General features: G+C 39.5%; 2 protein-coding genes across 5 annotated transcripts in view; one reads left to right on the forward strand and one right to left on the reverse strand.

Moving 5' to 3' along the window:
* Positions 1-4,398, forward strand: part of il11ra (interleukin 11 receptor subunit alpha) — a 56,498-nt gene extending 52,100 nt beyond the window's left edge. The window contains exons 12-13 of one of the 4 annotated variants that reach the window (XR_014921384.1): positions 567-752; positions 2,263-4,398. The gene's annotated coding sequence lies outside the window, so the exon portion shown is untranslated. Of the gene's footprint in view, positions 1-545 lie in introns of all 4 variants that reach the window. The other 3 variants (XM_085463323.1, XM_085463322.1, XM_085463324.1) reach the window with 3 other exon arrangements.
* A 1,727-nt stretch (positions 4,399-6,125) lies between these two features.
* Positions 6,126-14,305, reverse strand: tmem267 (transmembrane protein 267). Its single transcript, XM_085463325.1, has 3 exons — positions 14,243-14,305; positions 12,419-12,883; positions 6,126-9,029 (listed from the first exon to the last, which is right to left on the reverse strand). The coding sequence occupies exons 2-3, from the start codon at positions 12,824-12,826 to the stop codon at positions 8,694-8,696; spliced, it is 744 nt and encodes a 247-aa protein (XP_085319451.1). The 5' UTR covers positions 12,827-12,883; positions 14,243-14,305; the 3' UTR covers positions 6,126-8,693.
* Between the last annotated feature and the right edge of the window lie 822 nt (positions 14,306-15,127).

Below are 15,127 nucleotides of genomic sequence, written 5' to 3' on the forward strand. Positions count from 1 at the left end.
AAGAAACTGTTACTATTTTTTAGAGGCTTTTTGCCATTTTTATTCCCCCCCTTACATAAACTATGCTGCATATGTGAACATACCTGTCTGTTTTTGTGTTTAGATGAGCACATTTGGGAGTTTTGACAGTTTCAGACATTTCAATGGTGAACAGATTCTGTGGCAAGGAGATAATTAAACTCCTAATTAAATGTCACTTCTTTCAAATTTGTATAAGTACAGCAAAATGCCCTCAAAAGAGCACTAAGCTAGTGAGCCACTGCCTAAAGAAGAACCAAAATGGTTCAAAAGAATGCTATAAACAACATTCAGACAACCCTTCAGATAGCTAGCCAACTTGTGATTATAAGGCTAACACACACACACACACACACACACACACACACACACACACACACACAGATTATAACCCTCTAAGTATGGCTGTATATCTGTCATCTAACTCTGCTATTTAAATCTGTGCTTTTGTAAAACCTTTTTCCCTCCTGCTTCCCTCTACTCTGCTCTCCTTCACGTGCTCCCTTCCCATCTTCATTTTTCATCAGCTTTTTCTCCTCTCATCTCAGGTTAATTTGAAACATCTTCAACCCATCAGCCCCTTCTGGGGTTTCACCAGTGTGTCAGCCTGTACCATTCCCCGCTGTTAACATGCTGACCGTCCGTATTTGGCTATATTAACCACAGAGCGTCATTCAAGAGTCCATCCAGAATCCAAGGCAGCAGGAACTAACTCATGTAAAGAGCTTGACAAAGTAAGGTCATTACCAGTTTATATCGGCTGACTGATGGACAGTTTTTTTGAAAGATTTCCTTGGACATATTCAGTGACTACAAGTGCACTACCCATAATGCAACATGAGACTCCTACCTGCCGTCCATGGGTATAGGGACAGTCCTCTTCACTTCAGCAATGCTCACTACTACACACGACTGTAGGAGCAACACTGCACAGGGACATATGAGTTCACTCATAACCAGTGCTCTGTCAAGTCTCCCCAAACATTTTTTTTAAACTTTTAAGCAACAAATAAGGAAAAACAAGTGCAGCTGCCAAACAGGAGCAAAGGGGAACATTGTTTCTGGAACAACTCGTCACCCAGAACTCCTCACACTCTCAATCACTGTGAGAGGTAACACATGTTCATTCTCACCTCGACTGATTGACCGACTCAATGCTGTGAAGGAAGCAACACTTCTGCTAATTTCTGTGCGTGTCTGATGCCAAAGAAGCAATGACGGGCATTATGGGCTCAGGTGGGAGGCAGGGAGCAACCTGTCACCTGCTGCTGGCATGAGGGAGAATATGGACATAGAGAATGAGGTCCGGGGTTTAATAGACTTTGTTTCATTTATGACAAGTGATTTTATGTTGCATGATATCCCTGTTATGTTGTCTGGCATATTAAGTAAAGGTTTTTTTTCTTTTATTGTAGTTCTTTCTGTCCATCCATTCACTGTTTCTAAATGTGTGCGAATGAAAGACTCTCATAAAAGAAAGAGGGAAAGATACTGGCCTTTCACAGATCACCAGCATTATGAAAATACATGGATTCTTAGTCATCTAGAGAATATTAGAGCATACATATTCAGCTGTTTTGTCAATGCCAATAATGCCAATAATAATAACCCCAGGGTCATTGTGTTAAAAAAAAATGGGAGTATGTTTTGTTCAGATTCATTATTAAGTCAAACCATGAAATCATAAGAAAAAGAGGAAAGTAGTAAATCTGAAGAGCTGGAACTTAAAATTTAATTGGAATAGATGAAAATTGTTGTCATAAACTGACTGGTGTAGTCAGCCTTTTAAAGACAAAATATGACATAATGAGGCCGTTAAAAAAAAGTTTCCTTATCATGTTTTTTATTTTATTTTTATTTTTTTAATAAATTACAAGATTAGAGTGATGTTACTAATGAAATGAGGGCAAAGGTTTAGATCAAAAGGGGCCCTCAAAGGGCCTTTGAGGGGACAAAAGCAAAAAGTGCTACAAAGTAGCTTGCTTTATTGTAACACGAAACATGGAAAGTGATGCAGAAAGTGCTGCATTTGATATCATTAGGAACAATGTGTGTACTCACACGCCTCATATCTGTCCATACACGAGAGAGGTGCATTCTGGGTGGTTACTACGGTCTTGTTCACCATAGTAACTAACATCGAAAGGGGTACGCAGCACTAGGCTTTCACTGCAGTTACTAAAATGAATGTAAACGATGGTTTTAGGATGCTGATTTTTCTTGGGGTTTTTGTTTGTTTTTTAGGGGACATTTGGGGAGAGGAAATAAACAGCGGGGCATTGGCACAGATCGAATAGTTGCCATCAACTGCAGAGATTGTACAAGAACCACCTGCATCAGCTGTTCAATTAACCTTTGAGTTTATGAGGTAGATCAGTGCATGCTGGGCGGTGGTGGAGATGAGCACGCACGCAATAAACTGACAAGAGTAACCCTCGCTCACTGTACATCTGTCTCAAAACCCATCGCCTCACGGAAAACACTCGATTTCTGGGTGGCCAACACTTAAAAATACCTCCGATACAGCTTGTCTGCTTTAGTCCTGCTTTTCACACCTGTGCCTATAAACCTTGTGTCCTGCTAGCTTTGCACCACAGATGGAACCGAGAGGCTCTTCTGCTTGAGAAGCAATTTTTCTTTCTTTCTTTCTGCTGGTTTGGTTGTTACATTCTGCTCATCTAAGGCTGTGTAGTTTCTTTTGCTGGCTGTCATTTCAGAAACACAAGGTGCATCCAAGTCCAACTTTTTTTTGTTTTTCCCAGTTTGGCAACTGTATTGTCTCTCAAGCTAGCTCCACATATTATGCATGGATCCAGTTGAAGCTTTTTTGTATATTATTGTATATCAAACTTTAAAAAAATGCATACCTATGTTATATGTGGTGTTTATATGTAAGGAAAAAACATAATCTTTGGGGTAGATTGACAGACATGGTTTAGCTCAGTCTTGTGTTAAGGACATTTCTTTTTAATAAATCTGTCATTCTACACCAATATTACATAGGTAAATGCATTACATGCTCCCTGTCAATCACTCTAGGTCAATACTAAAACTCATTGGACGAATTGGAAGTGAATACAGTGTCATTGAAGGGAGACTTCAATAGTATTAATAGCCTGAGCTAAGCCATTTCTTGTGAGTCTTCCCAGCATTGTGTGTGTGTGTGTTTTCCCCCCAGTTATATGAAGCTGTGTTACTGTACGATTACTGTATGGACAACGTGTTTACTGAGTTAGTCCTTATCCAATGTTTAATTCCTTTTTTTTTTTTTTAAATAGAACCACAAATGGATGTTTTCTTTTCACTGACACTCTCCTTCCTCCATTCTTGTGGCAACATTCACAAAGACAGTGAAATATTTAAAAAATTATTCACAGAGTCAATTTGAGAACCCGCCCTTTACTTCCTTTTTAAATTGTGTTCCAGTAAACTCGGGGCTCTGATGGATGTGAGATATAAAAGGATGCATTCGGAGCTTTTGTACTAGAATGTGCACACAAATTTGATTTTAATTTCTTCTGTTTTTTGTTTTTGTTTTAAATATTACTATTGGTGCAATGAATGTCATCTTTTTGTCATTTAAAACAATCTTTGTAGCTGAATCTTTGTATAGTAAATTCTTTTTCTTATGCTTGTCTTGTCCTTCCAAGGTCCAGTCAAAAAAAACTTTAATCAAGAGTGAACCCACTACCTGCTCTCTGTGTGACTTTTATACTAAATATTCAGTTTTATAAGGCCAAATTAGGAATTTAAAAAAGATGGTAAATATAACATAGAAGCCACTTTGCCATAATTACTGGATTTACAGGTAATAAAGTTAATATTTTTCCAATCTACACAGTAATGTAAAAGTGAAATACCTGTTTTAAAGATATTTTTATGATAAATATTCAAAGTAAACTTTGATAAATTGTATAAACCATCCATCAGATTCAAGTTTCCGGGCACAGTGCCATATATTTTAAAAGGCGCCTATAAATAAGATGTGTTTTTACTATTACTATTATTATCATTATTATTGTTATATCAGTGACTGTTGTTCACCCTGTCTATTTTGTTTTTAAGGGTTCAATGTGACATGTTTTCTGTAAGTGTATGCCTATGGAGTTCTTTCTGTCTTTCTTGGTGTTTTTGTTATTTTTTTGTTTTTTTCTGTGTGGACAAACTTCATTTACAGTCTGTTCCTCTGCGATATGTGACAGTTAGAGGAGCCTGTTGACTTTTATTTCTCGCAACTCTGATGAAACTCAGGCATCCATTCTCAGATGTACATAGTCATTTTTGTTTCCTCGTGTTCAACAAATATCACCATAAGCTGTTTTTTTTTTCTTCCTTCCTGTCCTGGTGTCTGTGAAATAAAAAAAAAACTATTTTATCACACTTCTATTCCTTTTTTTTCTCTTTTGTTTCCCATGAAAATTCAATGTTATGGTTCACTAACCTTTTGTCCGTAGTTTCCATTATCTTTTCAGTACAGCTGCGCATTTGTTTTATAAAGTTTATCTACTTCCTTGTGTATCACAGTTTATTCTTTGGTTGTTTGATGGAAAAAAAATCCAATTGTCTAGAGTTACTCAAAAAAAAAGATGTCTGTTATTGTTTGGTTCTTTGCGTTGTGTAAAAGCTGAAAGAATTTCCCCTTAAGGCCTTTTCTCTTTGAGGCAGTTTCTGACGTCTAAATGCTTAAGCTACCTTTTCTTGTCTTCGTGACAAGGAATTTTAAGATGAATAATTAGAAGGAAATAACCCCGATATTCTCATCACACTTTGACAACAGTCTTATTTGTGGTGCAGGGGGGTTTAGCGCAAAGATACTTTGTCGTAGACAGACAAAGTTGGTGGCACCAGGTAGTGCTACTAATAAAGTCAAAGAAGGGTGATGAATATCTCTACACCATGTAAGGAAATATAACATAAAAGGCAACGTTTGTGGTGCAAATAAGACAAGTCTTCATTGTGGCTCTCAGTGCTTCTGTTTATGCCTATCATAACAGCCGTACATTATAGCTCAGAAACCTTTGATATTTAAATCTCATAGTGTACTTGGTGCAGTCGGGCGTGACACTCTCAGCCAAATAAAGAGCTATAATCTTGGTGATAAAAGGAAAAAAATGCACAGATTCATTTTCCAATCTGCGCTTCTGTTTGAGCAGTGTAAATCAGTTGGAGCAAGTATAAACGTACTGTGAGTGGAATACACACAGTATTGTATTAGCACATTGGCACAAGGGCTTTGTACTGACCCTATAGGTCAGTTTAAGACAATACCACTTAGAAAGATAAAAGCTGTTATTGCTCGTGTTTGCCATCGTTAGTTTATAAATGGAGGTAACTGTCTTATGTTACCAACAGTGAGCTTTGCCAAGTAAGCCTTTTGGTTAATGTATCTCAGACCAGACAATTACTGTATATGCTTAGTGTTTCATAGCTGTGCACTCAACTGTGCTTAACGAGGGATCTTAGAACATTTATCCCACCAGGCATGCACTGTGAAGCAGGATTTTGTCTCCGGTAATGTCAGGGTTAACCTTGGCTTTTTAGGACTATGAAGGTGGTTCGTTTCTTATCAGGGTTTGTCACTACAGTAACTTATGCTGGAGCAGGGCCTGAAAAAGTCAACAATCCTTCACAGATAACTTCCTTTGTGAGGTTTGAACCCAGAATCTCCTTGCTCTAAGGTGACAGTACTCACCACTGAACCAAAGTCTTATTAGACCAAAGGCTGCATTTATCTGGGTTTTTTTTGACACTTCACTAAAACTTTTCTGGTAAAATGCTGCCTCCTGGTGGTGAAAGGTTAAGACTGGCAGTTTGCACATTTGCCTTTCACACAAAAAGATCTCGGAGGCGGCCTGAGCTAGTGTACTCCTACTGCTGGACGAAAGCCCAGAAAAATAGGATTGTGTCAGGATGTTAAATCAGTGCCAAATCAAACACGTGGATCCTCTGCAATCCCGTGGAAAACAGGGGAACAGCTAAAAGTATGCCCACCCCCCTCATTTCTTTATTTTTGAGCAAATAACCAGACCTTACCCCGTGACGAAAAACTTTCAGAGCCCTTAGAGAACTTCAGAAAGATGCAAGTCATTATACAAAAACACAGCAAATATACACAGGATACATTTTATTGAGATAAAATAACACTACATTAAAACTATCTTGTTAATATATACTTTACTATTAACCAAAAACATATTTGTCCAAAAATACAAACATTATTTTAAAGCACAAAACTTAAATAGTGCAAATTCCAACACTTAAAGTCATATGGTAAACATAAAAGAGAAAATGACACTGGCAGTTAAAGTGGGACAACAGCCAGCGTGTAAATTCCTTCCATAAGCACTAAACTTCAAGTTAAATAAGTGTAAAGTGGAGGCCGGTGCTCTGTTTGCCATTGTTAAAGCTGTTTTTCCGCATCCTGGTAGTCATAAGCAAAGCTTTACAATGCCTTTGTCTTCTATGTTGGTTTTGTTTTATTTAAAACTCCAGTGTTACTCAACGCTTCTGTTACTCAAACAGTTGTTTCCGATCCGTTCTGTGACCCTTCCAAGAAAGTAGCAACAAAACAGACAAGCCTGTAATAAATCAAATAAAGAGCACTTCAAACTATTATGTACCAGCAAGTTTGTTTGTTTTTCTTCCCCCAAACAATGAGCACTTTTCAAACTTTCTCCCCCTCATCCATTATTTTATTTCACAATCACAACTAAATATTCCTGACTTACCTCCACTTACTAATGGAAATAAATAAATAAATAAATAAATAAAGATCATCAAAAGTGAAACTACAGTAGCCACCTAGTGGACAACAGGCACAACTACAACCTTAATCACCAAGCACCAGCTTTACAAAAATGTATCCCTGTTTTCCATCTGGAAACAGACAATTCAAGTCCACCTTCTCTTATACTGAAAGCATGTTGCTTATATTCAAATACCCATTTCTAAACCCACTATAATACAACATTACTAAGCATCATTTAAACCAGTGTATAATACTGTTAATGAGTGTTTATGTTATTTGGTCTACATCTAAAAACAGTGTAATGACAAAAACTCTATATGTGGTATATCTTTGCTGCTGATAATGCAGCAAAGTGATTATAATGAGTGAAAACAAACAGTCCTGCAAACCCCGTTTTCACCGCTGAAAAGCTAAATTTCAGCATATAGTCCAGGGGTGTCCAACTCCAGGCCTCAAGTGTCAGTGTCCTGCAGGATTTAGATGTGTCCTTAATCCAACACAGCTGATTTAAATGGCTAAATTACCTCCTCAACATGTCTTGGAGTTCTCCAGACGCCTGGTAATGAACTAATCATTTGAGTCAGGTGTGTTGACCCAGGGTGATATCTAAAACCTGCAGGACACCGGCCCTTGAGACCTGGAGTTGGACACCCCTGATACAGACTGTACCTCACACTGTTAGCCATATAAATATGGCAGCATTATGGGAGGAAAAATGCTGGAACCACGCACAGATGATTAACACAGCATGTCCCCTTTCTTCCATTTTGATGATCTAAATCTAAACTCAACTTTTTTTCAAGTTTCACTCCATGCTGTGTCAGGACACCGAATCACACCGACTTTACTCGTCCGTCACAGTTTTTGCTCAAACGACGAGGGCCGAGCTTGAAGCCGTCAAAGAAATACATAACAGCAGGAAGCCAAAACCTAACTGAGCATCTTTACTACAGCATGTCTTAAAAGGGGATTCATTCCCTTCCTGTGATGATTGACGTGCACAGTAAAGAAGCCTCTGAGCCACATATAACTCACTGTTGGCAAGGTTTCACCTTTGGAATAAGGAGACTTGATGTTATCCATTTCTGTGGCTGGCTCAACTTACCCTACAAACTGATTTCTAAAAACTGACCATTACAGGAAAAGTTATGACTGAGTGCACATTAAGGCTTCTCCAGGCAGGAAAATGAAAGTTGCAGTATGTTGACATGCTGGATATTACAAGCATTAACAGCCAAAGAGGACATTTTGTTTAGCTGCTGGTAATAGACATGGGAAATAAAGAACCGTATGTGGGCAGATTTTTAACGTACTATAAAGAAAAACAGTTTTGAGGTGCACTAAGAGTGAAACTGAAAGACGTCTCGCAGAGCCTGGAATTGATTTTGCCTTTGGTTGACGTTTCCTTCAGCGCCCTTTGAATGAGGCTGGATAGTGACAGTAAAAGTGATGAACCTCCATCGGGGTTTAAGTCTGTGAGGTGTTGTGTAGGTGAGCAAAAAGTTGGGCAAGCCCTGGTAAAAAAGATATGAGTAAAAAGAGGGTTCACATCTTTACATTTAGTCCCCAGGTTATTGAAGAGGATTCTGATACAAATCCATGCCATGAAAAGGAAAACAAACAAACAAACAAAAACAGTGATTGGCACTTATATTGGGATGTTCCCATTTCAAAAAGCTAATTTAGTATTTTACAGCCATCTCCACCAATGAAAAGTCAAACGTTTACTGCTTTCCTTATAATATAATGAGCTTTCTCATTCTTTGTGAGAAAAGAAAAGAAAAAGTTTTCATTATTTATGTCAAATGAACTGAAAAATGTCTTCATAGCCATATATACGTGTTCTTCAGAATTTAAAGGTATTTGATAATTATTTTAAATAACTAAGAACATTTTTATCCAAAGGTGATCCAAAGTTGGTGATGCCTTAAACATCGATGGCCACCCCGTGTTTAGTGAATATCACATCTCTGGTTCCCGTCAGGTACATGAGCACTGAACACAGGTGAGGGAGCGTCGCCGTGGTGCTGACGTATAACCAGTATGGGATCGGCGCCGTGTTGCCGAATGGGCACACCCACAGGCCGTGGCGCACTGCATCCCGGACGTGGTGTGTCACCATGGAAATGAAAAGCATCCATGGCAAGGAGCACCAAGCGTCTTTGAGGCGCCCGAGCCACATGAGGAAGCGGAGAGTGAGACAGATGATGGGAATGAGAGAGGAACAGTGCAGCGGTGGACGCTGAGGGAGTGAGACAGCAGCCTGGAAGAGCAGTGAGAGACAGCGTTAGCACCACATATATCCTTTGGAAACATGTCAATCCATGTCAACAGTGTTCTGTACTGTGGAGATCCTGTCATGAGTCATGCTCCAGCACACACACACACATACATACACACACACACACACACACACACACACGTATGAGGTATAGGGCTGCCACGATTAGTCGACTAGTCACGATTACATCGACTATTAAAATCGTCGACGACTGATTTAATAGTCGACGCGTCGTTTGAAGCTTTGTAAGATCACAAAGGACGCAGGAATGAGTAGTAGGATTTAAGAGTGTAATAACGGACTGAAACAGAAGATGGCAGCACTGCATGTACAAGGATGCCAGCTGCCGTTAAACCCCGAAGAAGAAGAAGCTGTGTCCCAGAATTCATAGCGCAGCCCAGCTCAGTTTCCAACAATGGCGGCAGCTAGTTAGTTTTAATATTACTCTTATTATTCTTTCTGGGTCACAAAATAAACGTTTAACATATTTTCAGGTGAGAATGTAGCTGTGTAAACCTCAAATATCTGCTCAGTTTATCAGGACACCACATATTTTCAAAAGCGCTCCCAACGTTTTTGGAGACGTCTGTTACCCACTAGCTCGATAGCTAGCCGGGGGCAAGGCTCACTAGAGCCGACGAGAACACCGGACTCCTGGCAAATCATTTTCAAACCCACCGCCGTCTTTCGCTACTCAGGTTAAACATGATATATAAGTCACTTAGATAACTTAAAAATGTTATTGTTGGGCCTTTTTTAGTATTTTATTTGTTCCTGAGTAAATCGGTTTGGCTGAGATTAAAGTTATAGTTTTTACACAGCTGAATAAACGTCAAGCAGACAGCTGATTATCAGAAGTGTGAGATGCTGGAGAATATACTCCGGTGTCCTGTTATATTTTAGATAGCAAGGAGCAGACAGCTGAGTTTATTAAACTCCACTGAAACAATCTGGAAATTTAATTAAAATTTAATAAACTATCATCTTGTCTTTATTTTTAGTTAGCACATACCTTAAACACTTAAAGCTGTAAGCTAATGATAGTTATATAAGAGCAGATGCATGCATGATCTGATTAGTCGACTAATCGCAAAAATAATCGGTGACTAGTCATTATCAAAATAATCGTTTGTGGCAGCCCTAATGAGGTACATCTCTAAATTAGGGCTGCCACAAACAATTATTTTGATAGTCGACTAGTCACCGATTATTTATGCGATTAGTCGACTAATCAGATCATCATCATCATCCAAAATAAACAAAAAGTCCTTCAAAAATAAAATGCAGCAACCATCACTGGACGTAAAACTACAGCTTATTGCACCAGCAGCATCTGCTCTTATATAACTATCATTAGCTTACAGCTTTAAGCTTTTAAGGTGCTAACTAAAAATAAAGACAAGATGATAGTTTATTCAATTTTAATGAAATTTGCAGATTGTTTCGGTAAAGTTTAATAAACTCCTTGCTATCTAAAATATAACAGGACACCGGAGTAAATTCTGGAGCGTCTCACACTTCTGATAATCAGCTGTCTGCTTGACGTTTATTCAGCTGTGTAAAAACTATAACTTTAATCTCAGCCAAACCGATTTACTCAGGAACAAATAAAATACAAAAAAAAAAAAAAAAAAAAAAAAAAAAAAAAGCCAAACAACAACATTTTTAAGTTATCTAAGTGACTCATATATATTTAACCTGAGTCGCGAAAGACGGCGGTGGGTTTGAAAACAATTTGCCGGGAGTCCGGTGTTCTCACGGCGCTAGTGACCTAGCCCCCGGCTAGCTATCGAGCTAGTGGGTAACAGACGTCTCCGAAAACGTCGGAGCGCTTTTGAAAATATGTGGTGTCCTGATAAACTGAGCCGATATTTGAGGTTTACACAGCTACATTCTCACCTGAAAATATGTTAAACGTTTATTTTGTGACCCAGAAAGAATAATAAGAGTAATATTAAAACTAACTAGCTACCGCCATTGTTGGAAACTAAGCTGGGCCGTGCTATGAATTCTGGGACACAGCTGCTTCTTCTTCTTCGGGGTTTAACGGCAGCTGGCATCCTTGTACATGCTGTGCTGCCATCTTCTGTTTCAGTCCGTTATTACACTCTTAAATCCTGCTATTATTCCTGCGTCTTTTGCGATCTTACAAAGCTTCAAACGACAAGTCGACTATTAAATCAGTCGTCGACGATTTTGATAGTCGACGTAATCGTGACTAGTCGACAAATCGTGGCAGCCCTACTCTAAATGTATGTATGCATATGTATATGTAGATGGATCAACTGACAGGTCAGATGCGTCTCTTAGATCTTTGCTGGAACTTTTTGGATTTATATGACTTATAGAAGCTGTTCAGTTTTTTCACACTGCACACCATGCTAAGATATACCAAGTGTTTAGCTAATTGCTCTTTGAGAATCACTTTGTTGGTGCTGACATACAGTTTTATGCCTGTCAATTAAACTGTTATCTACTGTCTGTGTGTGTGTTCTCTATCAGTAACACAATGAAAGAAGTTACTAACATGTTTTTGTAGATTCAACTAAAGAAATGAGAACCAATGCTGTGTTTCTGCCAGTGAAAGTGTCTAAAGATACAATTTAAATTTTTGATACATTGCTACACTGTTGGGCTGAAAGACCAAAAGAATAGTCAATATTTCAATGATGTAATGGATGACAGTCATTTTTTAACATACATATAAAATGAAGTAGTATTTTTCTTGGTGCGTCACCATAGCTCACCCTGTGGATTGTGCTATGTTCCCGGCATAAAATCCATATCAGAAAAGCCCAGATTGAATTCTGCCCCAGGCCTGTTACTGCATGCCACTTACTTTCCCATCATTTCTTCTGTGTCTAACTGTTGTTATGTAACAAAGGCAAAATACCCCCCAAAAAATCTTTTTCATAAGGATCCAAACTTATTAATATTCAGTGGCCATTTGGAGTAGAAACCATTTGCACTCCAGCATTGGTTCTCCTGGCTCGCTCGTTTGATTTAGCATCCCCGTGGATTATCTGACAAAGAAACTGAACACATTTACAAGAAAAACATGGCTGCTGCCAAACACAAACACCTACAATCCCTGATAAATAGCAACTCATGAGGCTTAAAAATAAAAACAAGTCTGTGAAATTAAAATTTTCTGCATGGGTTGTTTCAGTGTTTTCTCTCAGTGGGAAGGTTATAATGAACATTGTGTCCTGTAATCTACTATAATGGCACATGTATGGGTGCATTTAAGACTTTATCACTAAATAATTAGCTCTCCAAGAGAAAGGTGAAGGACTTAGGGAATACTTTGTACCCTATCATTTGTAAGCTTATTAAGCATTCAGATTAACCCTCTATGGCGAAAGTCTTACCTTGAGTGATAAGGATCCAGCCATATAGAAGTGGTCCAGGTCTATGATTGATGCCAGGAGCCCTGCGAGTAACACCTCATATAAATCGCTCTTTTTCCTCAGTCCAATAACAACCGCCCATGACCACAGCCCCACCAATCCGTGCGTGGCGTTGTCCAAGACAGCACGCAGCCACAAGTGTTGCTGTATGACAGACAGCTGTAGGACGTGGTCTGCCACCACACAGAACATCCCGAGTCCTGCCGACGCCAGCAGGGAGGCGGAACTGAAAGTCTGCAGGAGGGCCTGAGCTCTCTCCGTCTCCAGAGCCAGGCTGAGAGGTACGGGAGCACCATCTCCCCTGAGGCCAGGTCCCAACAAGGGGGACGAAGAAGGGGAGGAGTCGAGCTTGGAGTAGAATCCTTGCATGTTGTTAGATGGCTGGAGGGGCCAGTCAGCATTAAAGGTCAGCAAGATTCAGGCAAACTGGAATAAAGGAAATAAAAGGTTCATCATTCACTGCTTATCTGAGCAAACGTGAAGCAATCACACACACACACACACACATACACTCTAATGCATGTTCATGGACACAAATTTTATTTTATTTACTTATTTTTGGTGACAGACTTTGACACTGATGTATTTTAACAGGAAGCATATTTTGTGTCTTATTTAGATTCTTTAGAGGACACATGTCAGCTGTCCTGAGGGCTTTCTAAAAGCAGCTTCCACTGTATTGCAACTCAAACCTAACTGGGGAATTTTTATAGACAAAACATAACCAATGAGTTCTTGATAATAAAATAACAATTAAAACAATCCAACTGTAAAATTCCCACTACCGCCACCCCCATCCTGTCTCCAAATGTGGACAACATTGCCTTTTAAAGGTGAAATATATTCATTTGACATGAATCAGTGCATATGAAACTGGACAGATGAAAAATTGAATATAAAGGCATAAATTTGGCCCGCGGACCAGAGTTTGACACCTATGCGCTAAAGGAAATCTCGGAGGAATCTTTCCAGCACCTGCTTAAATCCATACCAGGTAAAAGGGGGAACAACCCAATACTAGCAAGCTGCGCCGAATAAAATGTCCAGTAAGTGCACGTATTTCAGTTACAGATCATACCTATATGAAAAGAGCAAACAAAAACCACCCCGCACCTTCCACATAGGAACAATACCTAATAACAACACATAATAAAGTACTGTGGAGAACTGAACAACAAATACAAAGTTCACACACATAAGACAGTTTGAGTTCCCTGAAAATCCACAGCTTTCCAACACCCAGATTATTTTTTATTTTTTGGACCATGGGGGCATGCAAAAATAGATCTGATGCGTCTCATGCAACTGAGCGAAATGTAGGACAGACTCAAAAGGCGCCCTGCTTTTGTCTTTTACTACCAGCTGATGATGCAACAGCAGTGCTTCTCTTGAAGATGCTCCTATGAATGAAAATTTAATTAGCTGGTTATTTTTGTCACCGGCTAGCGGCTCCAGCTGAAGTCCCTGCCTGCAAAGCTCCTTGCGGTCCGCGTAATGTTTGTTTGACTTGACATTAAAGTCAAACAAACATTAAAGACATCTTAATTAGACCCAATATAAGCGAGCTAAAATAACACCACAGACAGTGCTAGGCGCTACGTGGCTAGTAGTGACAGAGATGCTGCTATGTGTAGGCGGACAGCAGCTGTCACGATTAGCGATGGATTGCACGTCATGACAGGCATCGTCCCCGATTTAAAATTAAGAACAAATGTATAACCGATCAATAGGAGATTTTTTTATGTCATTTTTGATGAAACGCTTGGAAAATAAACCAACCCTTACCCCATTTCCCTGCATCCGTAAATCTACTGAAGTGTTCACACTTCTTCTGCTGTGTTGTGTTGTAGCGCCAACGCTCAGCGGTGCTTTGCTGCCACTCGCAGGGCATGAGTGGGACCCACCAGCAAAGTATCGCTAGAAGACCAGAAGGGTTCAAATCCACTATATTGCCAAAAATATTTGCTCGTCTGCCTTCATACGCATATGAACTTGACTGACATCACATTTTTAATATGATGTGAATGCATGCTTCCTTTGCAGCTATAGCAGCTCCAGCGCTTCCGAGTGCTTTCCAAAAGGTTTAGAAGTGTGTTAATGGGAATTTGACTATTCTTCCAGAAACACATTTGTGAGTCAGACCAACAAAAGTATTCTGTCAGGTTGTGCGTCAGAACTCTGTGCAGAGGTGTCAAGGTCTACCACACCAACAATTCTTCAAAACATGGATGGCCTTTTTCTGTTCCAATTGTCATGTTATAACAGGAAAGGGCCATCCTGAAACTGTTTCCAGAAAGTTGGGACCATCCCACCTCCACTTTTCACTTGGCACAATGCAGTCAGACAAGTACTGTTGTCCTGGCAACCACCAAACCCAGACTGGTCTGTTGAATTGCCAGACAGAGAAGTGTGATTTATAAAAACACATCTCCATTCTTAAGTCTAGTGGCACCATGTTTTACACCACTACATCTGAGGCTTTGCATTGCACTTGGCAATGTAAGGCTTGAATGTAGCTGCTTGGTCATGGAAACCCAATCCATGAAGCTCTCTGTGCAGTCTTCTTGAGCTAATCTGAAGGCCACACGAAGTTATGAGGACTGCTTCCACTTGGTTACAACAGATGATTGTGGAATGTTTAGTAGCAAGAAAACTTCATGACTAGACTTG

The sequence above is a fragment of the Copadichromis virginalis genome, linkage group LG7 (genome assembly GCF_057382275.1).
Source record: "Copadichromis virginalis isolate Kocher_CV1m ecotype Utaka linkage group LG7, C_Virginalis_male_GT1.1, whole genome shotgun sequence".
NCBI classification, from domain to species: Eukaryota; Metazoa; Chordata; class Actinopteri; order Cichliformes; family Cichlidae; genus Copadichromis; species Copadichromis virginalis.

Bases quoted from the DNA above. Each gene is read 5' to 3' on its own strand.
- tmem267 (XM_085463325.1), bottom strand. From the start codon at position 12,826: ATGCAAGGATTCTACTCCAAGCTCGACTCCTCCCCTTCTTCGTCCCCC. The intron at 9,030-12,418 runs GTAAGACTTTCG...CTGCTCTTCCAG, and splicing joins CTGGATCCTTATCACTCAAG to GCTGCTGTCTCACTCCCTCA.